Consider the following 27,570-nt stretch of genomic DNA (forward strand, 5'->3'; position numbering starts at 1 on the left):
GCAGGAGGTGATGCCCTCTGCCCCACCACCCAAGCCTGCCGCCCCCTGGGCAACATTCAGATGCCTCCTGACACCCCAAGATCTTCTTGGTCCAGCCACTGCATACCGAAGCGTCACACCTCTGTCCAGACGGCTCATCCCTGCAAGGAGGGACGGAATGGACAGAGAGGCTGCGTTCCAGCAAATTCCTCCCGAGGTTTCTCTGGGAGCCGCGAGTGGAGACTCAGGACCCCTCGCTCAGGCCTGAGTCCCCGGTGGGCAGGGGTGAGCCTGGACGGAGACACGGGCCCCCCACCAAATTCCTCCTGCAAATTCCCCCGTCGCTGAAGGTGGCCAAAGACAGGGTCTGTGCTCGCACCCAGGAGCCCGGAGGACATCCCACCCCCGGGCCGTGGACAAACGCGCCCCCTGCTGCCCCTCACTCGCCCCTCATGCCCTCATCAAGTCCACCACACACGGCCGCTAAGAGCCTCGCCCCACGTCTGGGAACGCATGTGCCCTCTCCACACTCCCCTCTGGCGCCCCCGTTTCCTTTGGCAGGTTCACATCCTTCTCCTCCTCGTTCCTGCCAAGCTGCAGAAGGACGTCACCGAGCGCAGGCCCACAGTACACGCACCTCTTAAGCATCGGCATGGCTTCCCCTGGACCGCGCAAGCCGGTTTTACCGTAAACACCAGTGCACGGGGAGACGGGGACGGTAAGGGCACAAGGACCCTAGCTGCTCACCTTCTTCCCTGACGGACCCCCCCAACCTGAGTGGCCCCCATGCTCCGACTGCACGGGGAGCAGTAACTGCCCAGCTCCTGACCGCCCTGGTGTCTTCTGGAACCTGGGGCTCTGCCGACAGGGGTGCCGTGGGGGCGGGAGACACCTCTTCTCCTGGGCTCTGACTTTCAGGGTGCCCAGGCAGGCTCCCCTGGCTCAGCCTCCAGCAGTTCCCTTCTGGATCACAGCCCCTGCCCTCCTCTCCAGGCCCGGATCTTGGCCTGCGGGCCCCTCGACAACCCGACATTTCTCCCTGTCAGCCTCCCTCGTCCTGCGGGCGGCACTCGCTGCCCTGACACAGCGAAGCCTGTTGCCGCCAGAGGTTGGCATCTCTGTCTAGTGACCAGCTTTCTTCTAAGTTTTCAGGGCTCCAGGTAGACAGGACTAAGGGAAACCCAAGGAAACTGGGTCTCAGTCACCTCCCAGCCACAGAAGAAAGGCTGTGACCTTACTGGGCTCCTTCCACAGACAAGCACACCCACAGAATGAGGCAGCACCCCAACAATTTCAAGGTAGCACGAATTCAAGTTCAAGATGAATGATTTGGTTCCCTCTGTCTTTGGCGATGACTGTGGAATCTGAGACTTCGTTTGGACCCACCTTGGCATCAGTTTAGCCTTAACACTGCATTCAGAACTGGACACCTCACCTCAAGGCCCCGGCCCCTACACACACACGCTCACAGCTCATAGCACAGGCTGCAGAACCTCCAGCTAAGCCTCCCTACTCTCCGCCCCTTGGCTGCTCTGTCGCCTTCGATGGAAAGTCAGCAGGTCGGCCGCCCTCCACAGACCTGGTCCAGCCTGAAGCCCCACTGGCTCCTCTCTCTGCTCTACCCCGAGGGCTGGGGGACCCCTCGCCAACACCCAGGCCACGTGGACAGAGGCGCCTCACCCAGCAGCCCACACTTCCGGGAGAAGTTCCCACCGTGCCCCAAACATCACCCCCGTGGAAGCCACAGCTGCAGCATCATCCCCTCTCCCTGGCCTCTGGCGGCCCAGGAAGGGCGAGTGGACCCAGCGCTGGGAATGCAGGCCCTGGTTCAACAGCAAGGCCGGCCCCGCCGTGGGAACCCCGACAGACTCGAGGGCATCCAAGGGGACAGCCCCTGCACGCACGCTTTCTCGCAGACGTCCAGGCAGGAGTCTTGGAATCCCGTGTTTGCCCGAGCCTTCCCTCTTGGGCACGCCCACCTCTCCTGTCCGCCCACCTGCTGAGCAGCCACTCCGCGTGGGCTCCCCTTGGCCCTGCAGCCTGACCTCTGCCCCTCAAGGCCCGTCACCGCCCGTCCCCAGTTTCACCTGCTGTTCCCCAGGCCCACGACGCACTCACCTCCAGCCCAGACCTGTCTCCTGGGCTCCCCTGGCCACGGGAAGCTGACCCTCGGGACGGCTCATGTGCTGCCACACTGGCCACATGTCCCACGGTGGTGATCGTCACACACAGTATGAGTGACCTGGGGACAAAGGCCACACCTCCCAGCCCAGGCTGACCGCAGTAAGAGGTTCGGGGCCGTGGGGCGGCTGGCAGGCTGAAGCTGGCTCCTCCCTCCACACGCGGGACAGGCAGGGGTCACGTCTCTGCCCCTGCCCTGCCAGGCTCCTCTGCCCACACCCCTCTGGCGCCCAAGGGCAACCGCTGACATCAGAAGGCCCCCGGCAACGCACAAGGCACTGATTTCTGACATGTGTGACAATGACTTACACATTCGAGTTTCCTGTAAAACGACGACTAATTGTTTAAAACTTGTGTCGACACTCACCTGAGTCACGTTACGAGTGAACCTGCGACTGGAAGTCACAGTGTGAAGTACTAGCTTATTCTAGGTAAATTCTGTACCCACATTTGTAGCTTTACTACTTCTACTTCTACACCTACAGGAAGTTTTAGGAATGAAGGTTTTTGGAAACAGCCATACCTGCCTTCCCACGTTCTCCTGGAAAGCAGCCTAGGAAGAGAAGCACAAACACAGCGGTGAGTTAGGCGTGTACTCGCTGGGCACGAGTGATGGACGCACAGCAAACCCAGCGCGAGACAAATGAGCCATGGCTGTTTTTTAAATAAAGGTCCTCACTGCTGGCCACTCGGAGCCTCAAGGCTGGTTTATCTTTCTGTTTTTACATCCTGATGCGCTTTAAAACCATGATTTAAGAATTCAAGTTTATAAAATCAGCTCAGTGGCCAATGCTGAGCTTCTCACCAAAGCCTAATTCAAGGTCTTAGATACAAAAATAAGAACAGAGTCATATCTGTTTGGTTAACTAAAAGCCCAAAACACAAATCATTTTCCTGGGGATGTGTGACGACGGCTCACAGGACGGTGACACGGAGTGCCGGGTCTCCCCATGCTGCCCTCCCCAGGACCTGCCACGGACACACTCCACGTCCTGCTCACAGGCCCAGAGCTGGGCCGTTCAGAAGGTCAAAACATTACCTTAGAATGAGGCATCCTTAGGTGGACCTTCTTGCCACCAGCTAGCAAATGCCCAAGGCGTGCAGCTGCGCACGATGCAACCTCATCGCCACGCGCCATCCACCAGAGAGACAGGTCAGAGGGCAGAGGGCAGGTGGCTGGTGGCTTCAGGGAGCACCTGGGAGGGGTGACCCTGCCTGCAGACAGCAGCCCCAATGCCTGGGGCAGGAGCTTCCTGGAAGTGAGGTCGTAACCTCTAGGACTTTCATTTCAGCTACAACTTCATCATCCCCTGCGGGGTGCTGGGAGGAGCACATGCAGCTGTGCACAAGGAATCAAGACAATGGAACACAAAGACCCTCACGTGATGTTTAAATGCACACCCGACACCTCTGGCAGGTTACAGAGAAAACCAGAAGCTTGGTTGTCTCCAAGACCTCGCGCTCGGTGGCCCCGGGGAGGCACAGCTGGACTGGCGCTGCCCCAGGGCCCTCATGCAGCTTTCACACTGGGAGCAGGGAGACTTGACTTTTGCTATGTATCATTTTGCACCTTTTGCAATAAATTCATTAAAGAAAATCTAAAAGCAAAAAATGAAACCAACCAAAAGGCAATGGAAAAAAGATACAATGCCAATGTACGTAACATGCACTATTTAGGAACACATTTACTATTCTGGTGACATCACTTAAAAGGTAAAAAATAATACGAGATTTACATGAAACAGCACAAGTCCTAAAATGGTGACACAGTGTTGAAAAAGAAGAAATGGGAGGAATGGCTCTACCCAGTATTATTAGGGTGCTGCAGGAAAGGCAGTCCCAAAGGTCACACCGTGTGAGTCCACTTATATCACATCAAAAAATAATACGGGGTTTAGTACTAAACATCCAGTTTGGCGTCCAATGAAAAAGACTGGGACTCGTGGCTACGCCCAGGCCTCAAGGACATCTAAGGTCAAGAGAAGCGTGACTCCCTGGCCCCACTGCCTCCTCCCAAACCTGCCGCCAGAAGCCGGTGGCCACTGGGGAGACACATCTTGGGGGCCTGCTGGGCACTTTCTAACACGCACAACAACGAGCACTGAACAACCGCTTAATGGGCCATCTTTTCACAAATTCATAAATATATTCACCGTGATTAACCGGGTGGGCCTCCCGTCTGTCACTCTCCACGACACCCAAGTATGACGGGAAGGCCATCCTCCCAGGGCTGCTGGTGGTGGTGAGAGCCTCCCGGCACCTGACAACCCGGAGAGGTGGTGCCCCCAGGGCACAGGACGGAGAGAGAGGACAGCTCACCACCCTCACTGAGCTCCCACCTCCCGGGCGCTGGGGAAAGAGGCCCGAGGTTGCTGGGCAGGCTCCCAGGGAGAGCACAAAACGTGAGCACAAACAGGAGCCAAAAAGGACGAAACACGTCTTCACGGGGAAGCAGCTCCGCCGTGAGAGAAATTTCATCCCCAGTAATTAGGGACGTGATCCTGACATTTTCAAATGAGCTTCGAACAAAAGTACCTTTCACTGCCTTAGCCTTGCACCACTAGGTAAGCAGGGGTCACTTAGGTGGTGTTAAATGCAAAGAATCTCTGCTGATTTTAAAGGATTTTAATTTTAACTTGAAAAGAAAATTATTTGTTTTTTTATTCCACCTCTTCCCCAGGGTAAAAAGTATCAGTGCTTTGATTTTATTACTGCTTCCCCAAATTAGCTCTTAGGTTCCAATAAACAGAAAAGAAAATATAAATAGAATTTTTTTTTTTTTTTAGGCCACACTCCGCTGCTTGTGGGATCTTAGTTCCCTGACCAGGGATGGAACCCCGGGCCCCCCTGCAGTGGAAGCACGGAGTCCTAACCACTGGACCGCCAGGGAATTCCCTAAAAGGTAATTTTTAAGTACAGATTTAACAAAAGATTCTTACTGTATTTCAATGAGTCTTACAATTCCTGCCTGAGGGTAACTATCAGGGCACAAACGTGAAGACTTCCCGAAGAATCCCGAAGAATCCCTAGGCTTCCTACTGATGCTCAAGACAAAAGAAGAGAAACTGCACGACACAGATGAGGTCCTGAGCTTTCCTGGGAAACTTCTTCTGGAAACCAGAAAGTTTCAAGGACCCCATGTACTTCAGGGAACAGAGAGCAGGCAGGCCATCAGGAGCTGCAAGGGAGCAGGGGGCTCTGTGACCTGATGGAGCCCCTGCATCTGAGGACGGAGGCTGTGCTTCCGTGTCACCCCATCAACCAGAAGGCGAGGCTGCAATGCTGATCCCTGGCCAGACACTCCCTCGTCAGACAGACAGCAGCACCCACTGTGCACACTTGCCCACTCCTGAGCCGTGGACCCTCTAGGCCCCCTCTCCATCCCCACCTGGACGGGGGCAACCCGTCGTGACCCACCCTCCACGGGCTATAGCCCACTCCTCAGCTGGGACCCAGAAGGAGTGGGAGCCACCCGCCATGGGCCCCCATCCCCTGGGTGTCCCTCCTGCTTCACAAGCCGGTGACCACAGCCTCTCCAGGGAGTCGGTCACAGGTCAGAGCCACCCACACCCTCGAGAAAAGGAACAGGACAGGAAAACTTACAGAGGCTGCCCTCCTGCAGTTCACATCTCGGTCAAACACGGCAGCGATCACCAGTGCGCTGTGAGAAAGAGGGAAGGCGATCAGTGAAAGGCAATCTGCACAGACGCCTGGGGCGCTGACCCCACAGCCTCCCTCCCCCACATGCCCACAAGCCCGTCTGTGGCTCGGGGGCCCTGGCTAAAGAGACGCTCATGGGGCAGCGAGGGCGGCCAACCCCGACTTCCTGAGAGCCAGCAGAAGTCACAGGGAGGGTGGCTTCGTGTACGGGCCTCACGGGGCAGGACGAGGAGGGCAGGGTCGGGGTGGGACGACAGGTACAAACAGAGAAACGCGTGGGCAGCCAGCAGGGGCCCAGGAGGCCAGCAGGAGCGATGAGCCCTGCATCTCCCCAGAAACTGTGGGCAAAGAACAGAGAGCAGCTCTGACGATCCTCCCGCCACAAGCCAAACCACGACCAAGCTCTGCAAGAAGGAAGCCCCCAGGCTCACACTGTCCGCCAGCTTCACTGAAACCTCCCTTCACTACGTGATCACCCTCAACCATCAGGGACAAACCAGAAGGTACTTAAGTGCCCAGTCGGCTTTGGCAACAACAGAAAACAAAGTGGGGACAAAGTGCTGTTTCTAAGTGTGACTTGTAAATTTGCATCTCCTATCAGCCCACAGAGGAAATGTTTGCAAAAGGGTTATTCAGACACACAGAGATCACCTGAAAGGGGTGCTGCCCTCCCATCCGACAGCCATTCTGTGTGGTACTGAAGTTGCAGAACCCAACCCTACAAATCTGTCAAACCCCACAGAACTGTTCACGACAAAGAGTGAATTTTCCTGAATGCAAATTAAAAAGAAATTATAGGAAGTGGGGTCCTGCAACAGCAGAGGAAATGTGCCTGCGTTACACAGAGACACTACACTCGATGGACGGGGAGGACACACAGGAATGCGCTCCCCTGGGGCGGGTGTGTTTCTCACGGGGGAGGGTTAGCAGTTCTGAAACAACGCCGTGTGGATGCCTCAGAGGAGGGAGCCAGGATGAAGAAGCGCTGCTCACAGGAGGCCAGGGGACCCGGTGCGGGGCTGGAACCGCAGGTGTCCACGCAGCTGGCCAGGCCGGAGGTGCAGAGGATACACCGTGGGAATGGGAGTGGAATCCAGGTCTTGGATTCTAAATACTCCTCTCCACTATGAGGAACACAGGCTCCTGGAGGCAGTCGACTCCAGGGCTGGGTTGAGGGAAAAAGAAAAGCCTGGGGCATCCTGTCATGCTAGAAATTGAGAAACCATTAAAAACAAAGGCACAAGGGGGCAGGGAACACACGGCACAGAAGCCAACCTGAAATTGCTCCCAACAGCCAAAGGCAGAGCAATCTCAGCAACAAAATAACCAACAGTGCTAGAAGATAACCCGTGGCCCACACTGATGTAAGTAAACAAAGGAGCAAAAAGCAGAGGAGACATGTTTTCCTATGAAAGAACCACCATTGCTAGCCTAGCGCAGTACCTGATGGGTGCTGGGTGTAGAAACTGGATAGTTACATAATCTCAAAGTACCCCCAAAATGTTTATTATTTATTTACAAAAACAAGTCACTTTACAGACCTCAACTGACACAGTGAGTCGGGGCCGCACCCCAAATGCGACACCAAGGGGGCAGGCGCACCACCAAAGAGCAGCTGCGGTTTAACCACTGGCGCCACACAAAGCTCACTCCTCGGTCCCCTTTGTAAGAGGTCGATATTCAGGGAAGCTGGTGAAGGGCTCTTATGGGAACGTCTATTATTTTTGCAATTCTTCTTTAAGCCTAAAGTTAGTTCAAAATTTAAAGTTTTTTTTTGAAAAGCCACTAAATATCTGAAGAATTTTAAAGATCCAGTATCAATATTTGGGGTCCTTTTACTAGTTGAAGCTGAAATTAATTTCAGCAAAACTCTATTAACAGAAAGTTATTCCCTTTTCCTCTCTCAACTCTCTACTATATTATAAACTACAGCCAAAATGAGATTTTGTAAAAATACTGGGCTTAACACTAAAGGAAATTCATCAGCTTTAGCAGGACCAGTCAAAGACTGATTCCATTTCAACATCGTAATTGTTTTTGTTAACAAAATCTTAGAAATCATTAAACTGATCAAGACATTTAATACTGTGATCTTTCAATAACCAAAAATTACACAACTACTTTTCTTTTTCTTTTCTAATTGAAGTACATAGTTGATTTACAATGTTGTGTTACTTTCAGGTGTGCAGCAAAGTGATTCAGTTATACGTGTGTGTGTCTCTATTCTTTTTCAGATTCTTTTCCCTTATAGGTTATTAAAAAATACTGAGTATAGTTCTCTGTGCTATACAGTAGGTTCTTGCTGTTTATTTTATATATAGTAGTGTGTATAATGCCATTTGCAGCAACATGGATGGACCTAGAGGTCACCATACAAACTAAGCTAAAAACAAATATATGATATTGCTTATACGTGCAGTCTAAAAAAAAAAATGATACCAGTGAACTTACATACAAAAGAGAAATAGACCCACAGACATATAAAACACACAGATGGTTACCAAAGGGGAAAGGCGGGGAGGGATAAATCAGGAGTTTGGGATTAACGTATACACACTACTGTTCTTAACAAAAACATGTTTGGTGTTTTATTCTAAATGTATTCTCATCATTGATAGAAATTTAAGTATTATATTTACATATTAGTAAGAGCCTTTTTTACTTTTATTTTTTATTAATATTTATTTATTTGGTTGTGCTGGGTCTTAGCTGTGGCAGGCAGGCTCCTTAGTTATCAGGTTGCGTGGCGTGCGAACTCTTAGTTGCAGCATGCGTGTGGAATCTAGCTCCCCAATCAATCAGGGATCGAACCCAGGCCCCCTGCGTTGGGAGCGCAGAGTCTTAACCACAGCGCCACCAGGGAAGTCCCGATAAGAGCCTTTTTAAAAACTCCATAAGATCATATGTATTCTAGGAAAAGATACTAACCAAGAATTTCGGCTTTCCTTTAACATCTGACACCAGAGAAATGTTGACTATCTATACTGCCTCTGTACCAAAAGTTCACATTTTACACTGAATTCTTGAAATTTCCTGTCAATCTGTTTATCCTAAATTGCAATTTTTAAATTATGGAACACTGATTTATGAGAGAATGGAAAAAACATAGAGAAGACACTTAAAATCACCTGCCATCCTAACCCTACAGGCCACCATAACCCCTGTAAGGTCACTACTAAGTTATGCATCGAACCGCTCTGACCACCAGGCCTCCCAGCTGTGGACACTCTGGCCCCGCCCGGGGCAGGCTGAGCCCAACTTCAATCTAGCTCCTTGGTGCAGCCGAGACCACTGAGCCAAGTCCAAGTTCCACTCTGTGCCACCGCTGCGCTGTGCAGGTCAGCCTGCGGGGCCTGCTCTGTGGTGCCAAACGGAGACAGCGTGGCTTCAAGTGTGTCCGCTTACGCTGTGACTGGGCCAAAACGTTAATGAACTCCTGTGCCGAAGGGTCCTTCCCAGCGTTGTCGTGTGTGTAACCCCCTTCCAGCCCCTCCCCTGAACCTCAGTCGGCAGCCGCAGGGAAGGGGCTCTGTCTCCTTCACTCTTCCGGCACACGCTCCCCACAGTTACCTGGCAGTGACGGGGCCCAGGCCAAGCTCCGGCGTCCCCACCACAGGTGACGCCGCTTACGTTCTCCTGCAGACCCCTCTGTGTTCGGACTGAGGTGGGTCTGTGGGCCTCCCGCGCCCCCGTGGCAAGGCCCAGCCCACTTGGCTCGGTCCCTGGGGTCACTTGCCACGCATCAATGATTCCTGGAAAGACAGCGTGTCGTGGGAGCCCGGCAGAAACCCCCCTGAATGGCACGCGGTGGGTCTGCCCCTGGGCGCAAGCCTCCCGTTCCGTCACGGTGAACACACCCTGCCTGTGGTCACAGGAGCAGACCCCGAGCTCACAAGGGCCACAGGGCCAGGCCGCCGACTCAAGACACGCACGGTGAGGCTCGTGCGAAGGCCAGCTTCTGAAGGGCTTGCGTTGGCTACAGCCTGAGAACCTGACCCTGGGGCACTAGAGACAGGCCCAACCACCTCCGTCAGGTTGCTTCTGCATTCGCAAGTAAATGGCTTCAAATACTGGCTGCTTTATCCATATGTTACCGAACTTCACAGAACACAGGAGGACAAATATAACAAAACCACTTAAAAAGCACAGCTCTTAGTCAAACATAGACTCAAGTTAATTCAACAAATCCACTGTGTATATACCTATGAATGCAACAGGTTTTAAATACTGTTCTGATTTGGACTGAATTTTGAAAATTACTCTAATTTCACACTTTCAGAAAAAAACTGGCTTATCTAGAAATACTAGCATGTTTCAAATTAAAGTAGGCATGCCAGTATTGGTTAAATATAAACGTGAGAGCTCCCCCGGGGCCCCCATGTCCCATGTGCTGTGAAGTTTTCCCGGCAGGATGGGGCCGAGCATGAGTCATGTGCTTTCACTCAGAATTTCAGAGAGAGGTGCAGGGCCAGACTGCAGCCAGCAAGGACCACACCAACCACAGCCACCGGGGCTGGAACGCTCTCAGGTATCTTCACCTGTTTGCTTTCGCTGGGAGAGTTCAAGTAATACTTCACCAGGATTTCCCAACACAGAAAGATGGTCTGTGTCAAACAGAAAGGGACTTTCCTTCTTGTCCGAGTCAGGGGAGCTGCGTGCCTGGACCTGCTCCGAGCTCCAGGCACCTGGTTTTAGCAGGTACAGCAAAGAGCAGATCTCACCCCGAACTCTATTGTTGTTAGTTTATGTCATATTTTGTAGCAATAAAATACAAAACATACTTTTTACCTTAAGTAACAGTAATCTTGTCATTTCAAAGTCAAAAACTTTTTTAAATATCAGACTAATAATTTCCTACCCATCCGTGTTGTCTGAAAGTTGCAAGTCACATTGGTTTTGGAATAAATTACGAGACGCACCTGTGGCTTTCCCTGAGTCAGAAGAATCAAAGCTCATACCAGCTGACACAACGGCGAAACACAAGACATCTTTAAAGTGCTCTTCATTCGCGGCAGAGCTAAAACGGAGTCTGAGGGGAGACCCAACAGGTGGACGGGGGGGAACACTCTGGTCAGTAACTGCCGCTTAACTTTTCTCCAAAAACAGAAAGGTTATCTTCCCCCTGGAAGTCTGCCATCAAGAAATGCTGAGTGGGAACAAGATGTAGCTTTGAGCAATGCTTGCCATTTCCTGATTTTTCAGAACAATCTTGCCCTCGAGGAAGAGATCTGGGAGCCAATCCCCAGGCACTGCCCACGCTGCCCTGCTCGCCCAGCTGGCTCGGCGAGGCTGAGTCGGACACTGCCCCTGGTGCGGGAGGGGCCCTGCAGGGTTGATGTCAACAGGAGCTCGGCTTACAAAAGAGTTTCAGGTGAGGAAATCGCTAGAAGGTGACAACCAACACACATGCTGGCAACAGGGATCTTTCTTCCTTTTCTTGCAAATTAGCTTTTGATTACCGGTGAGATGGTACTTTCTAGATAATGCACAACCATCCTCTACCATTTTAACTTTATGTGTTTCTTTCTCCCTACATTACACTTGGCTTTTCAGGAAGTCCTATGTACTCATCCACAAAATTCCATCTCTTAACGTGTCTACATACAACGCTTAGGAAATGCAGGTTTTCAAAATCGACCAACGCTAATTCGAACCATGATTAAAATGACCTAAAAACTTCCTTTTTGGTATTTACAAAACAGAGAGGGTAAGCACATATTCACAGGTGAGGTGGACAGACAGTTCCTCAGGTTCCTTTAGGAAGGGGAGCGTTCCTTCCCTGCAGGGCTCTCTGAGCTGCTGGCCGGCCAGCCACACTCTGACCTCTTCCTCTGTGTGGGCCGAGCCCAGCCCTGCCTCATTATTACCACCACCTGATTCTTTTCACCAGATGTTTCTAGTTCATTTACAGAATTAGAGTTTGATCTCAACTGTCTACTTTTGCAGGATCTACTGAAGAGTTTGTGAAAGTATTAAGATATCAAGATTTTATCATGTGCCAGGATGAATGGGCTTAAGAGCTGACAATTAAAATGTGGTCACTTATTACAAACCAAGGGAGGCTGATCTCAAAGGACACACCCCAACCGATACTCCTGGGGCAGGGAAGCCAGCACCAGCAGCGTCCTGCAGACTCACCTGGCACTGTGACTCACCCTCCAGCCCGCCCGCCTGCCCGCTCCACCCCCCAGGCCTGCCGTCTAGCTGGTCGGGGAAAGGCTGGAGCACAGGCTCCCTCGTAACCTGCCAAACTGGACTGAGGAAGCTGCAGGGCATGGCTCCAACAGGCACTTGCTGATCCAGTCCTGGGATGGGCACAGGGGAAGGGGACAAGAGGGGCCTTTCTGAGCAGAAACTCCATGAGGCACTAACTCCAGGGTCAATTAGGAGAAATTAGGAGGGCTGTGAAGCAGGAGTCTCTGGGCTCCCCTGCAAGCTGGTGGTCTCAGTGTATGTAAGCTCATCAGTGACTGCTTGGGCGTACCCAAGACAGCAGGGAAATGCAGCCTCCACGGAGATCAAAGGCCCCAGGTGAACCACGTGAGTTTCTGCGGACGGACGCTGCCACCAGTGCACGCAGCTGTGATCTGTCCCTCGTGCTGAGTACCATTATTTAAAATGAGTCCTAGCTCAGAAAGCTCGGTGTCCTGACCCCCCACCTGTACTCCGTCCCCCCGGCCCACATTCCAGTTCCCTTGGGGCCCCACAGTAGGGCTCAGCCCACCCCTCAGCTGCAAGCAGACCTGCATCACCCTCGTCCAGCAGGTGGGCTGCACAGGCCTCCACCCAGTGGGGTCACTGGTGTCTTCAAAGCCCTCTCCCAAGAGGTGCCAGCTCCAGGAAGTAACCCTCTCACCAAAGGGGGTCTTTCCTTTTCTGAATAACAGGGCGTCACCCTGAAGTAAGATGTGCCAGAGCCCCTTCAGCCTCCAGGGAAATTGACAGGAGTCTGTGAAGGGCCGTCCACACCGGGAATCCACATTGACACTCATGCCACGTGAGCAAGGACCAGGCTTAACACTTACCAGCACTTCTGCTCACCGGCTGGTACTCTGCATTATAAAACCACTGCTGAGATTAGCATTGCAATGGTATCTGCTTTTGGGTGAAAGAGTCTCCCTTCCCAAGCCCAGGGCCTGCACAGAACCCTGCTCTCTGGCCCACGTATGCCAACAGGGACAGCAGGACTCAGGACCCTTCACACTATTTCTCTCCAAGTTGGTGACGAGGTCTTGTGACTCTGACGTTCTCACCGACAGGGCAATGAGAAGCTTCTCCCCGAAGCAGAGGACGTGGTGAGTGGTGGCCGCCCACCTCTGTGCCAATGCCTCTACTGACCCTTCAGCCCTTGGCAAGGCTTCTCCCATTGGGCTGAACCAAAGAGAGTCCCTGGAGAAAGCGGGGGCCCAGGTTCCTGCAACCTTCCAAGCTCTCAGCCACAAAGGTTTAACTGAAAAAAGAAGCCTTGTCGGGATGATTTAACTCTGAAATGGGAATGACCATTTGGACCAGATTCCCCCAAAGCAGTCACACATGTGCTTCTGGCAGAGGCAGCGTGGCATTTGCAGAGCCAGGCCTGGCTCAGCTCCAGGCAAGCGTCCTTGGAGGAGTGGGAAGCTGTGACACTGAACGAGACAGCACCCATCTAAGGGCTCATCATCCTGTGACTGCTGATGTAAACAATGAGCAAAACACACTTTTTTTGCTTTCATTCTCTAGTTACAGAAGCAACTTCCAAAAAGCTGAGGAGCAGAACAAGAAAGCAGTAGGCAGCGCCTTCCCTGAAGCTGCATTAAACAGCAAACATCTCACGTTTGCAGAGCAATGAGAGAGTGGGGAACGCACGCCCCGAGGGCAGGAACAAGGGACAAAGGCACAGGCAGCCTGGTCACCTGCAGCCAGGCCTCAGGCCACGGTATCTCCACAAGCCTACTGCCCTCCCACCCCACCCTTCCCCTCCCAAGGATGGACAGGACTAGGAGGAGTCAGACACCTTTACAACTTCCTGGGAAGCAGTGTAGCTCCCAAAGCAGGGATCAGAGTCCTCAGGCTGCTCTGCAGGCTCCTCCTTCACTCGAGGGTAAAGCTTGAGAAACACAGCCTGGCCACGCATCCGGAGCAGTAAACAGGCCTGAGGACCCTCTCCTGACCCTAGAGTGGCCCACGCCCTCCGCGGCTTTCCCCCAGGCCCTGCTGGTGCTCAGAAGGTGGGAGGGACCCATTGCGCGGACCAGAGGAGGGGGAGGATGATGTCAGGACAGAGTTGCCGTGCTGATGCTTTGAGACCTGGGGGGGTCTCCCGCTCTTTGTACGGCACCTCCTTTGTGGCAGGCGGCCTCCAGGACCTGAGAACAACGTTGCAGTCCATCTCCTCGGAAAAGCCATCGGGTCAGTGTTACAACCATGACGAACCCAGAGGCTGCCGCCGTGCTTGGCCGCCTCCTCCAGCCTCTTAACCAACAACCAGAAGCAGAGACCTGACCTCCCTTTTCACGTCAAAGGGACTCCAGTCCAACAGGAGACAGGGAAAAAATTAACTCACAACATCACTATACTGAGGACACATCTGTTTTGAATTCTGCCAGGCACAAACATAGGATCCTAAAAGTAGGGCTCGCGCCCACGCGGGTGGCACAGCCTGCTGCCCTCACTGCTCTGTCCAGGAAACCAGGGGAAATGTATTTTTCCAGCCTTGTGAGGCTGAGCTGGTTTTCACTGCACAGGTGCAGACGGTGAAGCAGGCGAGCCAATGCTGTCACTCCTCCACAGTGACGGGAAAATCATTCAACAGGCTTTACCTTGAGATTGCGGCCACGAAGGGCTTCAGTTCCTGAGGCTCGTAGGCCCGTGCGAAGGCCCAGCACACATAGCAGGCGGCGTCCCTGACGTTGGAGCCCACGCTGCAGGCGCCCCGCTTCTCCTCGTATGTCAGCGCCTTCAGGATCACGGTGACAACTGCACATGGGAGACAGAGACCGTGAGGCGGCCCGAAGCAGCACTCGGCTCCACAGACGCTGCACCTTCTGTGCCACAACCCTGCTGGCACCTCAGCCCCGGAGAGGCAGGTGTGAGCAACACACGTGATTGCACCCAAAGTCACTCTGAAACTCACGACCTGCTCAGAAAGGGCATCTGCGAGGAAGACACACGGCTACCAGCTCAACTCGGGTGAAAACGTTTCTTAAAAGTTGCCCCAAAACTCCTAGAGGACGGCACGGACATGCCTGCGGGGCCCACCAAAGGGACGCTGCCCGGCCCAAGGAGACACGAAGGGACAAAGAGGCCACCAGCAGCAAGGGAAGGGGCTGGCATTTCATGGGAGCAACGTCACCTGGGACACCTTCTGATGAGGAAAGAGTATCTGATCCAGAGGACACCTGACCCCGGAGTCTTGCTGTCAAGGGGACCATGAACGATAGATGGGCTTCTAATTCTGCCCAAAAGCAGTGGCCAGCTGGTGAGCAAGCTCGGAGGGAGGAGACCCCGTTACACAGGTGCCCTGACTCTGCTCAGAGGGCATCTGTGACCTCACCGAGCTTTAGGGCTGAGAACTAGGATGACAAAGTAAAGCAAGCCCATGGTCATTCTGTGCTACCTTCAGGAATAACCCAGATACGTTTAGTTATCTAAAACACCTGTGATATTTAAAGGAATTTGAAGTACATACAGATGGTCCTGCTTCCATTTTAAAATGTCTCACTGAGTTTTTAATAGTGCACACGTAATTTTTGATATAAAGAGAGGAGAGAATTTAAGACACATGGTAAAAAGCACTGTAATGTTTAAGGGAGCTGAAACTGTACTGTATTTACCTACTAAATTTATCAGATTCATGTATTTCAAGTACTTGGGAAAGGTCTGCTTATTAGAGACATGTACTTAAAAAGAAAATATATAACACTCATGCATAGGGTTTTAAAAGTATAAAGGTACTGAACTAATTTTATAAATGAACAATTTTTTAAAGCCTCTTAAAAAATGATTATAATAGTAAAATGTAATAGAAATAACCTTCAGAAAAATTTTAACTAACAATTCAAAGGTAGAGTATTAATTTTTTTAAATCACACTCAGTGAAATTCTCTGAAAGAACATGCTGAAGACTGAACATCAGTTCAATCTACTGATCCAAAATAGACAACGATGCTGCCATAAAGCACACTAAACAGCTCCCACGGTGTTTAGAGAAGTATTAAAAGTGAAAATGAGCATCTGTTCTGAGAAGATGGCGTGGCCGCACACCCCAGCTCCCGGGCACCAGGGCAGAACCACGTCCGTGGATCACCATCCAACACTGGGCCGCCAAGCACAACAGCGGACGGGCAGGTACAGAGCCCACGCCCCCCAGGAGGCCAGGGTGGGAGCGCATTCTTCTATCTGTGCACACGGCCAGAGTCTCCCTGTCCCAGCAGCACCACCCCTCAGGCCACATGTTGCAGACACGGCGAGAGATGTCCAGGGTAGAACTGGAACATGGTAGCGTCCCATGTGGGGCAGGCGGTGCCCAGACAACTCGTGCACGATTCTCACGGGCACGAACGGGTGTGAGCGTGTGAAGGTCGACGCACAAGACAGCAGGGGAGACCAACCACTGAACAAAGCGAACAAAGAAAAGAGCCGGAGAACCAGCGGTGAGACGGATAGGGTCACAATATGCAACAAGTGACCAAAGGCACAGCCAGAGGGGACCAGCCCTCCCTGCGGCAGCCCCACCCTCTCGGGCACGTCTGGACTGGCATCTCCCCGGGGTCTGGGCACCTCACTTCTCTCTTCTCTATCTTCTCTCTCTACTGTAATCTGCAGTCTGAAAAAAGACACTCAAGGTACGAATTTAAGAAAAATGAAGCACCAATTATTTGCACATGCAACTGGCATCACAGAAATTATCTTCCAAAGAAATGTACCTAGAAACAGTCTCAGGCAAAAAATCAAAAGAAACGATGGCAGAACTATGAATATTATATACAAATGTCCCCTCTGCCTTTTGCATCTAAGGACTTTTGATTCTCCATAGAGAGCAACAAAAAATAGATTGGATTCTGCACCTTTTATTTTGTATACATATGATGATTACTTTTAGTAAGACTTGTAAATGTTCACATAAATTTACTTAAAATTACACAGAATAAATGTACTCCAAAATAAAAATCTCAAAGACACTGTGTTATCAGTTATAGGCATCTCAACCAGGACTGAGGAACTCAAGAACATGTTTCCTCAATATTAGCAGCACCGCAAGGGCACCTGCACTCAAAGTTCTGGCGGGACACCCACACTGTGGACACCAAGGTCACCCACGCCTGCAGCTGGCCTTATTCCTCCTCTGTGCATGCTGAGGACGCCAAACATGGGGCCACTCTCTTGCCAAGTTCTCATGTCTTCAACCCAATGGCAGTACAATACCCCACATGGGATATGCAAAGGCCCCTCCAATTCCACAACGTCGGAAACAAAGCCCATCTCACCCACACATCCCATGTCAGTCAGTGGCCCATGCCCCTCTGGGGCACAGTTCAGGGCACAGTGGTCATCCCAGGGCTGCCCCTCCTTGCTTCCCTGTGTCAAGGCCTGCCCCACCCACAGCAGCCACACCTCTGCAGAGGAACCCTTCACTTTGGTCCAGCATCTCCCTACCCAGCCCCTCCACCATTGGACCACTACCAGCCTCAGCCTCTGGTCAGCCTAGTGACTCACCTCGGCATAGCAGAGCCCAAGCTGCCCATGGCTCCCTCTCGTGAGTGCCCCAGGGCCACTACACCAGTTCCCCACTGGCCTCACATCTCTCTTGGCCACAACCAGGTGCATGCCACCCCTCCCACCTGCAAAGCCCCCAGAGCCCTCTCTGCCTGGCATCATACCCTGGGAGTACCAGGCAAACTTCCCTGAGCAGGAGCCACTGAAGCCAACAAGGGTCTGCCTCCACCAGTCAGCACACCAGGAACTAAGGTCAGCTTTCTGAAAGAGTACCCGTCCCTCTTCGTCTACCTCCTAAAACTGAAGCATACAGTTAAGACTCACGCAGCATGTATACCCAATGTTCACTGAAGCACTATTTATAACAGCCGAGACACGGAAGCCATCTTAATGCCCAACAACAGACGAATGAATAAAGAAGATATAGTGTACATATACACAATGGAATATTACTCAGTCATAAAAAAGAATGCAATAATGCCACTGGCAGCAACATGGATGGACCTAGAGATTATCATATCAAGTGAAGTCAGACATAGAAAGACAAATATCATGTGATATCACTTATATGTAGAATCTGAAAAACAGTACAAATGAACTTATTTACAAAACAGAAATAGACCCACGGACATAGAAAACAAACTTATGGTTACCAAAGGGGAAGGGGGGGAGGGATAAATTAGGAGTTTGGGCTTAACATACACACACTACTATATATAAAATAGATAACCAACAAGGTCCTACCGTATAGCACAGGGAACTCTACTCAATATTTTGTGATAACCTTTAGGGGAAAAGAATCTGAAAATGAATGTATATTATATATATATATATATATATATATATATCTGAATCACTGGGCTGTACACCTGAAACTAACATGACATTGTAAATCAACTATACTTCAATAAAATAAAATAAAAAATAAAAAGACTCACAGAGCATGTATAAATGCCAAACCAAACCAGCAGACACTACCACAACTGTTTCAGATAAGGTAGTTAAATCTAATTAGCGATTTTAAAATTATTATCCAAACTTGAACTAAACCAAATCTGTAATGCTTCAAATTGGTCTTCATTTATCTTACCTGGAAAAGTTCTAGTTTACCTGGAATTACTCCTAGTTTTCTAGTGTCGTTCATATTCACTCTCTGTGTGAAGAGGGTAGCCCATTCATGGCCCAATGCATGTCAAAACTAACAGGCTGTGGCACCTCGAGGGGAAGCATCGCATAAACTCGCTGTCACTGCCGCCCCAGATTCTCTAAAACTGCCACTTTACCCAGCTGCCCAGACGGTTCTGGGGAAGACCGTTCAGCAACTCTATAGCCTGAGGGAAATCTGGATGCTAACTGCTGAGTCCCAATTTATCCGTCCATTGGACAAAATCAATTTCAAAATAGACAACTATGAATGACAGCGGTCAGTACTGTCCACTTCTACTTCAGGTGGACGTCGCACCCAACTACTACACTGAGAGGTGCTCAGGGCCCCCAGGGAGAAGTCCACCTCCACAGGGACACGGCCCCGCCCTCGACCTGCTTGCCTCCGAGGCCCTGGAGTGTCTGGGGGAGCCTGACCCCAGGTAACTGTGAGATGGCTCTGGAGGTCGACCAGGCACGAGGAAAAGGACACACACTGTCATCTGTACCCACTAACAGACGTCTGCCTCAGCACAACAGAGACCCCCTCATGGCCGACTGGCATTTATTGGTGGGAAAATCGGCAGACTAGGAGGTCCAACCATAGGCGCATCTGGCCCGCTTCTCTGGCTCAAGGGTCGGGACCTGCGCACCCGCCACCCGCGTGTGGCTCCAGGCGTCAGTCTTCGCGCGCTCCGCAGACTCCTTGGCTCTGCTCCGCGGCCCATCCACTTCTCTGTCTCGAGGAATGGAAGAAGGTCAGCTTGTGAGAGGGCAGAGTGGGAGCCGTGTGCTACACTCGGGGCTCAACCCTACTTGAGAGAGAAAAGACCGGTGGGAAACGTGGGCTCTGAGTTCTGTGTGGCAAGGTGGCCCCCACAAACCCCAACTTTGCTCCCTGGCACCCATACATATGCATGTGATGTCCTTGGGTAGCTGCCTGGCCCTCCAACAACAGGAAGGTGCTGGACTTCCCTGTGTCCTCCTGCATCCTCCCACAGAGCGAGGTCAGATAAGTAGAGACCCAAGCCCGCCTGGGCCTCAGGGTCTCACTGCCAGCCCTGCCCACCCATGTGGCCATGCTGCTGCAGCTGCCTGGCAGAGCCTCCCTGGCAAGTCCCACCCCAGTCCTCGGCGCGGGCAGTTACAAAATCTTTCTCCTGAAAGCTCCAGTGACCCATTTATAACACCTGCCACAAACATCAGTGGCTGACATCCAAGTGCAGGTGAAGAAGTGCTGCCAGCAACACACAGGCCTCGCTGCTGGACTGGGGTCTGAGAGACGGGACCACGCAGCCACTGACAGCAACGGTGGAACCCCTGCCTCACAGTCACTGGAAAGGGATTTGGTTTTCACAAAGTAAAATAGCTCAGAAGGGGAGAAAGCAAGATGATGGATTTCTTCAACAAGAAAACTGGAAAGTGGGGCTCTCGGCTCCAATTCATCCCAAGGTGGTAGTTAAGTACGGTGCCGCGGGGGCAGAAGGACGGGGTCGGGCCTGCTTCTGCTGCTCCTGGGCAAGGCCCACGGCTGCCCCCGACCCCTCAGGCCTCCGCCAGCCTCTTCTGCGCGAAAGGATGCTCTGGGCTTCCAGCTCTGATATCCAGGGACAGGAAGACAAAGAGACAGACCAGCCCCGGTCCATGCAGGGTACTGAGCAATCACAGAGCTTTGGGGGAGGAGGTGGTATATGAAGTAGAAATAGTCTTCGCCCTAAACTTTTATACGAAGTCATTATCAGAGAAAAGAATTCAAAAACTAACAACTCTTTCCAGATCCAACAGGTGTAAAATACAGAAAACTCTTCAATAGCATTGAACAAAGACCTTTCTCACGGTTCCAATTACACACTGCAAATACATGTCAAATATATAAGATTCCCCAGAGGGCTTCCTTTTGGCAACCCAGAGTCCAGCAATGTAATTTAAATACCCTTCTCTCTAGACAGCATGTCATTTGTCTAACGCCAATCGCCTAAGGACAAAGCAGCCTCCAGGTGAGAGAAACGACTTAACCCTCAGAGCACCAAGTCCCCACTGCAAGGCTTACAGATGCACATCTCCAGAGGTCAGGAGGAACCCAGTGTACTTTTCAGCATCCACAAAAAAATCATCATACAGCCAGCACAGAAGTTATGTGTTTTGATAAGTAATGAATTATACTAATTTAAAAACAAACTCATCACATAAGGAATATCACTGCATGGGGGCCAAATCTCGCAGGATCACTGGGCCATGTCTCCTGAGATGCACTAGAATGATATCGCCCAGGATGCACTGGGCCAAATCTCCCAACACGCACTAGAATAACATCTCCCGGGATACACTTGGCTGAGTCTCCCGAGATGCCTCTGAGCCTCGGCACATGATGGCACTGTCTGGGGAGCCAATACTCAGACCACGAACCTGCCTGCCCGGAGTCTGAGCCCAGGAAAGTACCAGTTTCCCGGGAGCAGGTGTGGCCATCACCACAGAACTTCTACTTCATCCACCAGTACAAACAGCCATCATACCTTCCTAAAGAATGCAGTCCAACTTGCTCAGAAAAAAATATGTTGAATTTGCTGGGGGAGAGGAAATGACGGACAGAAAATCTGGTTCCACAGACATGTAGTTTTCGGTTCCCACAGGACATCTGAAAAACTGTCCCAAAGGCCCTTAGCTGACCTGTGGGCAGCAGTGCCAGCCACAGCACCAACCACTCAGACTTGCGTGCTGGCCTTCCTTGGAGGGTGAGGGACCCCCGCCCCACAGACCCTGGGAGACCCCAGCCAGGGCTCGTCTCCACAGCGCATAACGGAACGGGATCATAGCAGCATCCTGTGCGGTTTGGGGTGGGCCCCTGGTTACCCTCTCCCCCAGATGCCTGAAGCATACTCACCTGCCGCAGTGGAGCACCCATGAAGCCCTCTCCCTTTCCACAGGCAAGTCACACGGCTGTGCTGGTCCAAGAGCCCTCCCACGCATCCTCCCTGTGAACAAGACCCCCCACCACCACCACTGCCCACGGTGCTGTGGCTGAGAGCCAGGGCTCAGCTGTCAGAGAAGCCAGGAACAGACGCTCTCTCACCAGGTGCTCTGAAAACACAAGTTCCCAGCACATGTGAAGCCCACAGTCCAGGCTAAGTGGGTACAGCCATTACCGTGAGGCATATTTAGCCAAGATAAGGACTCTCCTCACAAGAGAAACACAATGGCAAGACAGAAGGAAGTTACTGTTTTAAGCCAGCAAAGTCTTGCCTGAGGGCAGGACCTTCTGAAACGCTTAATACAATCACAAAGCAAGACTGAGGCAAACAAGAAGCACCTACTTTTCCATCTGATTGTGCCCTATCCCCTCGGTGTACGGGGCAGCTCCTGCCACATCTCTTGCTCAAAGGAAGTGATTAGCAAATATTCCTGCATAAAGCATCTCAAACCTCAGTAGATCAATACACTTAAGAAACTTTTTTTTTTTAAATTTATTTTTGGCTGTGTTGGGTCTTCATTGTGGTGCATGGGCTTCTCATTGCAGTGGCTTCTCCTGTTGCAGAGCACGGACTCTAGGCAAGTGGGCTTCAGTAGTTGTGGCATACAGGCTCAGTAGTTGTGGCTCGTGGGCTCCAGAGCACATGCTCAGTAGTTGTGGCACATGGGCTTAGGTGCTTCGCGGCACGTGGCATCTTCCCAGACCAGGGCTCGAACCTGTGTCCCCTGCATTGGCAGGCGGATTCCCATCCCCTGGGCCACCAGGGAAGTCCCAAGAAACTTTTAAAGCAAATAACAAACGACGTAAATGTAGTATAATGGATAAAGATGAGATGGCAAATACACGTAAGGAGTTCACATATATCATACGAACATCCCAACCTAAAAAGAGGAGAAACGGCAGATGAAGAGAGTTGAAAAAATGTGAATGTTGAAAATAAGGACAAGAGAGCCATTTCTGAAGATCACACGGACAGAAGCTGACTTTCAACGAAATCCCCAGACATGCATGTTGATGCAGCAGGCCATGTGGCCATGACCCACCTTGATCCATCCACAGGGCTGTGGGCAGAACGCCCACAAGCTGACCCTGAACTAGCAAGTCCACTCTGCCAGGCACCTGTCCTGAGGAGACGGTGCAGGCACTGGTCTATGCTCAAGCCACTCACCATGGACTCAGGAGGAGCAGGTAACAAAGTGGTGAGGGCAGCTCTGCAGTCAGACAGACCTGATCCTGTGTGCCTGGGCCTCCCAGGGAGTGTCCCCAAGTTGTCACGAGAGCCGCACTGCTGAGACCATGGTTTGTAACAGCAGAAATAAAGCCTTGCTATAACGGGGAGGGGAAATGGGAGGTGATTAAATACAACAGAACCATTCAATGCAACTCACACTGCCACCCAAAATAATATTAAATGACAGGAGGACACTCAGAACCCCCAAGTATACTGTACTTAGTCAATGGCTCATGTGCTGAAACCAGTGACAATCAGTACTCACTCTGGGCCAGGCCCTTGTCCAGCTGACCTTGAGAGGTGGGGAACTGAGGCACAGAAGGACAGCCCAGGACTTGGACTGCATAACCAGCCCACGCATCACACTGACAGAGCCCCAGATCACCGGTGCTCACGACCCCCAGCTGCCACAGCATCGACAGGGCTGATCTCCAGGCAGCAAGACTCCAGGTTTCCTTAGCTTCTTCTTTATGTCACTGTCCCAAATGTCCATAATGAACACACATGATCCTCATCATCATTAAAAAAGACAACTACAACACTTTAAAATGTGGTTCCGCACTTCTCCACTACTCAGGGGGCACTGCTTGGCCGCAAGGCCAAGAGCAGGTGAAGGGCTGCCTGGGACACAGGACAACCGCTCCTCGGGGTCCACCGGCCAGTGTGGGTCCCAGGAGTCTGACACCGGGATCCTTCTCCACATCAAACACACTTACTCCATTTAGAAACCATTCCTACGTGGAACATGGATCAGAGAAGAGAGGAGGACAAATCAAAGAGGAGTAAACATTAAAACGACCTGTGTGCTCACTTCAGCAGTACGTGTGCTAACACTGGAATGATACAGAGAAAATTAGCATGACATCACTTACATGTGGAATCTAAAATATGACACAAATGAACCTATCTACAAAACAGAAACAGACTTACAAACACAGAGAGCAGACTTGGGGTTACCAAGGGAGAGGGGGTTGGGGGAGGGATGGAGTAGGAGGTTCCGGTTAGCAGATGTAAGCTATTATACACAGAATGGATAAACAAGGTCCTACTGTATAGCACAGGGAACTACAGTCAATATCCTATGATAAACCATAATGGAAAAGAATATTTTTTAAAAAAGAATGTATGTACCTGTATAGCCAAATCACTTTGCTGCACAGCAGAAATTAACACAACAGTGTAAATCAACTATACTTCAATAAAAAAATAAATATGAACTACCAAAAAAAAAAAAAAAAAAAAGGACTTCCCTGGCAGCACAGTGGTTAAGAACCTGCCTGCCAATGCAGGGGACACGGGTTCAAGCCCTGGTCTGGGAAGATCCCACCTGCCGCGGAGCAACTAAGCCCATGCGTCACAACTACCGAGCCTGTGCTCTAGAGCCCGCGAGCCACAACTACTGAAGCCTGCGCGCTCTAGGGTCCGTGCTCCGCAACAAGAGAAGCCACCGCAGTGAGAAGCCTGTGCAACGCAACCAAGCGTAGCCCCCGCTCGCCGCAGCTAGAGAAAGCCCACGCGCAGCAACAAAGTCCCAATGCAGCCAAAACATAAATTAATTTTAAAAAAGAAAAAAATTGAAAAAAAAAAGACCTGACACCAGTTGAGGTGACAGAAAGACAGAAGGTAAGCCCCCCACAGCGGTACCCCACCACACACACAGGAGTCCTCCCCCAGCCCACAGCAGCCCACCCCACCCCAAGCGGGTACCCCACCCAGCCCACAGTGGTCCCCCCCTCCTCACCCTTGGGGGTGGCCATGACAGAATGCCAAGAAAGCCGGATGGCTGACAACCTTTGAGCCCATGGATTCCTTGTCACTGCTACCACAGCATCCACCCAGGTGAGATCGGGTACCTCTTTCCTCCCCTTCAGCTCCCTGGGCTCCCAAGAGGTTTAAGGAAGGTACTGAAAGTCAAAGCAAGTGCCCAGTTCAGGAAATGCCACCGTGACTACTGTGGTGAGTTTCCACGAGGCTGGAGGAGCAGGTACACGTTCCACGGGAACTCCTGGTTAGACTGTTTATAATAAATAGCTGGTGTCTACCTGGTACAGAAATAAACCGTTCTAAACCAGCTGGTTCCAAGTAACCCTTTGAGTAACCTTGGGCTCAACGTGCTCGGCCAGTTTACTCGACCTCCTGCCGTGGGACACAACGCCGAAAACACAGACTTTGCGTGATCCCAGGTGTCCGAAACTTTAAATAGAGACCTCAGTCAGGAGAGTGCTTTTCTTTAAATAATTAATTTTTAAATGTCACTTTTTGGACTGTACTGTAAAATAACCTGAACAAGTATCTTTCCTATTTTAAGAGACAATCTCACATCTTTTTTAAAAAAAAAAAAAATCAATTAAAATACACCAACATGTTAAGATAGAACATAAGCAAAAGCACCTCCTCTCTTGGGTACGATAACCGTACAAGAGGACAGCGGTGGCTCCCTCCAGAGCCCGGTCCCCCCAGGGGGCTACCGCGGAGGCCCCACCCCAGGACAGACTTCAGGGGGTTAAGATCTTTAACTCATCACGACTGAGGGCAGGGGCTGACTTTCCAGCCAACCAGCGTGGCCTGGCAGTTGACCTCCTCCTGGCCCAGGTCTGTGCCCACGTCCCCACCATGCCTCGCCCCCTGGACGGCTGGCGTGCGGTCATCCCAAGGAGTGGCACGGCGGCTCTGTACACCGTGAGACAACGCAGTGCTGGCTGGCACTGTGACCGGGCGAGGCCGGCGGTGAGTAGAGAGATGACCTCTACAGTACCAGCTCTCCGGCGCGGGGGAAATGAGCTGCTGGTCCCGCGAAATGAAACACGACTTCCACGTGCTATGAAGATGACGCTGAACATGAGGCAAATAGGACAGACTGAGCAACTGAGCCTTCAGGAGGGACGAGAGGCCTCCAAGGAGGAAACGGAAAGCATGGGGCCCCCGAATTCCTTACCCTCAGGCCCAGAAACAGGACAACCTGCACCCTCTGCCACCACCACCCAACTGAGTAATAAACAAACAACAGGACAAACCGACAGGACTTCCCCACGGCCACCCTCCCGGGGCCAGCTGGCTCCAAGCAGGCCGGAACAGGAACCGATAGCTGGACCTCCGTCAGGGAGCACTCCCAGGGCCATCTGCCCCATCAGCACACTCGGGGGCTCAAAGAACTACTGAAGAAGGACAGGAAGTGTCCCCACCGCAGAAGGTGAGCAAAGACGGGTGGACAACAGCAGTGAGGACAAGGTCCCGGGTAGACGTCGGCATAGGAAGCAGAAGGTTTTATATTCTGAGGACAAACTGCACTTTCCATGAAATCAAGATGCTGGACCCCTTCACAGAGACCTGGAAGAGCAAGTGAAGTTAAAAGGCACATGGAAGGTACCTCGTCTTTCTCTCCAAGAAATGAGCCCACGGAGCAAGACTCATGGGAAGACAAAGGACACGGTGCAGCATTCACTTCATTGAAGATGCTCCTAAGAACAGACTCATGGAACATTTCCAGCATTGAGAACTGTGATGTGTACATGACAGAGACATTTCTCTGTTTAATCCTGTTGGTGCTATGTTAGCTCAGTGACCTGCCCCTGAATGTGAACCGGCATTTGAAAGGCTTGAGGACCACACCTCCCCCCTTGAGTGCGGGTCCCCCACCCCGAACCACGCCCCTACTCCCCTCAAGGTGGTCCAGGCAGGCATCAGAGTGCCAGCATGTGGAGAGGAGTCAGAGCACAGCCCCCAGAGCGGCCTCCCACCCACACCATCTAGCACATTGCCTTGCACACAGCAGGTAAAAATGTTCTGAGTCAATCAGAGTGTTTCTCCTTGTTTTTCCAGCGACACACATCCCTTGCAATTTTTTAAAACTGCTTAAGCCATCCCTTCTGGAAACATTTCCCTAATGTTTCACACAAGCATAATCTTCTTTATAACTGAAGGATAACAGATACCTCTCTACCCCCTTTGAAATATACTTACCATCAGCAATCTTTCAGCTTTTCCAGATTTTATGTATACGAACAACAGAGTCTAAAGCTTTTGGAGGAAAACCTCTTTCCCCCTCCCTCGCCCACCTGTCACCTAGCCTAAAGTAACTGTGACCACGCATTTGGTCTGGGAGTAAGGTGAGTGCCTGGACACTTTGTGGATGATACAAGGACAGGGACAGGTGGGACCGCGGTCTGGTTCTCTCACGACCAGCCCCTGGGCTACTGGGAAGTCACAGAAAGAGATTAAGTTCCAATCCTCACATCTCCAACCACATTAACAAGCCTCCCAAAGAGGGAGCATGTGAAAGCAAGCAGCTACTCTCCATCCGGGTGACCTGCCCCCACGTCCCAGCCTCGCCGAAGGAGCAGAAGAGCCGCAGCACAAGGCGAGACTGCCTGCTGAAAAGATCTACTAAGGAGGGCGCCCCCAGGCCTGCGGTGGCCGCCTGGATGTTTAGAAACCTCCGCAGGTAACTGATTCCTTGGCCACGGTGGGAACCGACTGCCTTAATCTAGCTCTCGGCTGGCAAACAGTTCCTAAGCTGAACATCACAACATCACCCCACTGTGCTAAAAGTCAAATAAAACTGCTTAGAAATAATCCTCAGAAAAAATACAACTTTCTACTGACAGACTCCCTTTTAATTTTTTCAATCCAAATATTCAGTTTCTCTAAGATCAAAACATTCTGCTCCTTCTAAGTCCCCGACAGGCCTCCCATGATCTGCGAGGAGGAAGAGCCT

At 51.5% G+C, this 27,570-nt stretch overlaps 1 protein-coding gene across 2 annotated transcripts in view; it reads right to left on the reverse strand.

Moving 5' to 3' along the window:
• Positions 1 to 27,570, reverse strand: part of TBCD (tubulin folding cofactor D) — a 160,909-nt gene that overhangs the window by 59,659 nt on the left and 73,680 nt on the right. For both annotated transcript variants that reach the window (XM_059046889.2, XM_059046890.2), the window contains exons 14-16: positions 14,619 to 14,775; positions 5,764 to 5,821; positions 2,684 to 2,713 (exon numbers count right to left, since the gene is read on the reverse strand). In XM_059046889.2, coding sequence (XP_058902872.1) covers positions 2,684 to 2,713; positions 5,764 to 5,821; positions 14,619 to 14,775 — 245 coding nt within the window. The remainder of the gene's footprint in view (positions 1 to 2,683; positions 2,714 to 5,763; positions 5,822 to 14,618; positions 14,776 to 27,570) is intronic.

Source organism: Kogia breviceps, chromosome 19, assembly GCF_026419965.1.
Source record: "Kogia breviceps isolate mKogBre1 chromosome 19, mKogBre1 haplotype 1, whole genome shotgun sequence".
NCBI classification, from domain to species: Eukaryota; Metazoa; Chordata; class Mammalia; order Artiodactyla; family Physeteridae; genus Kogia; species Kogia breviceps.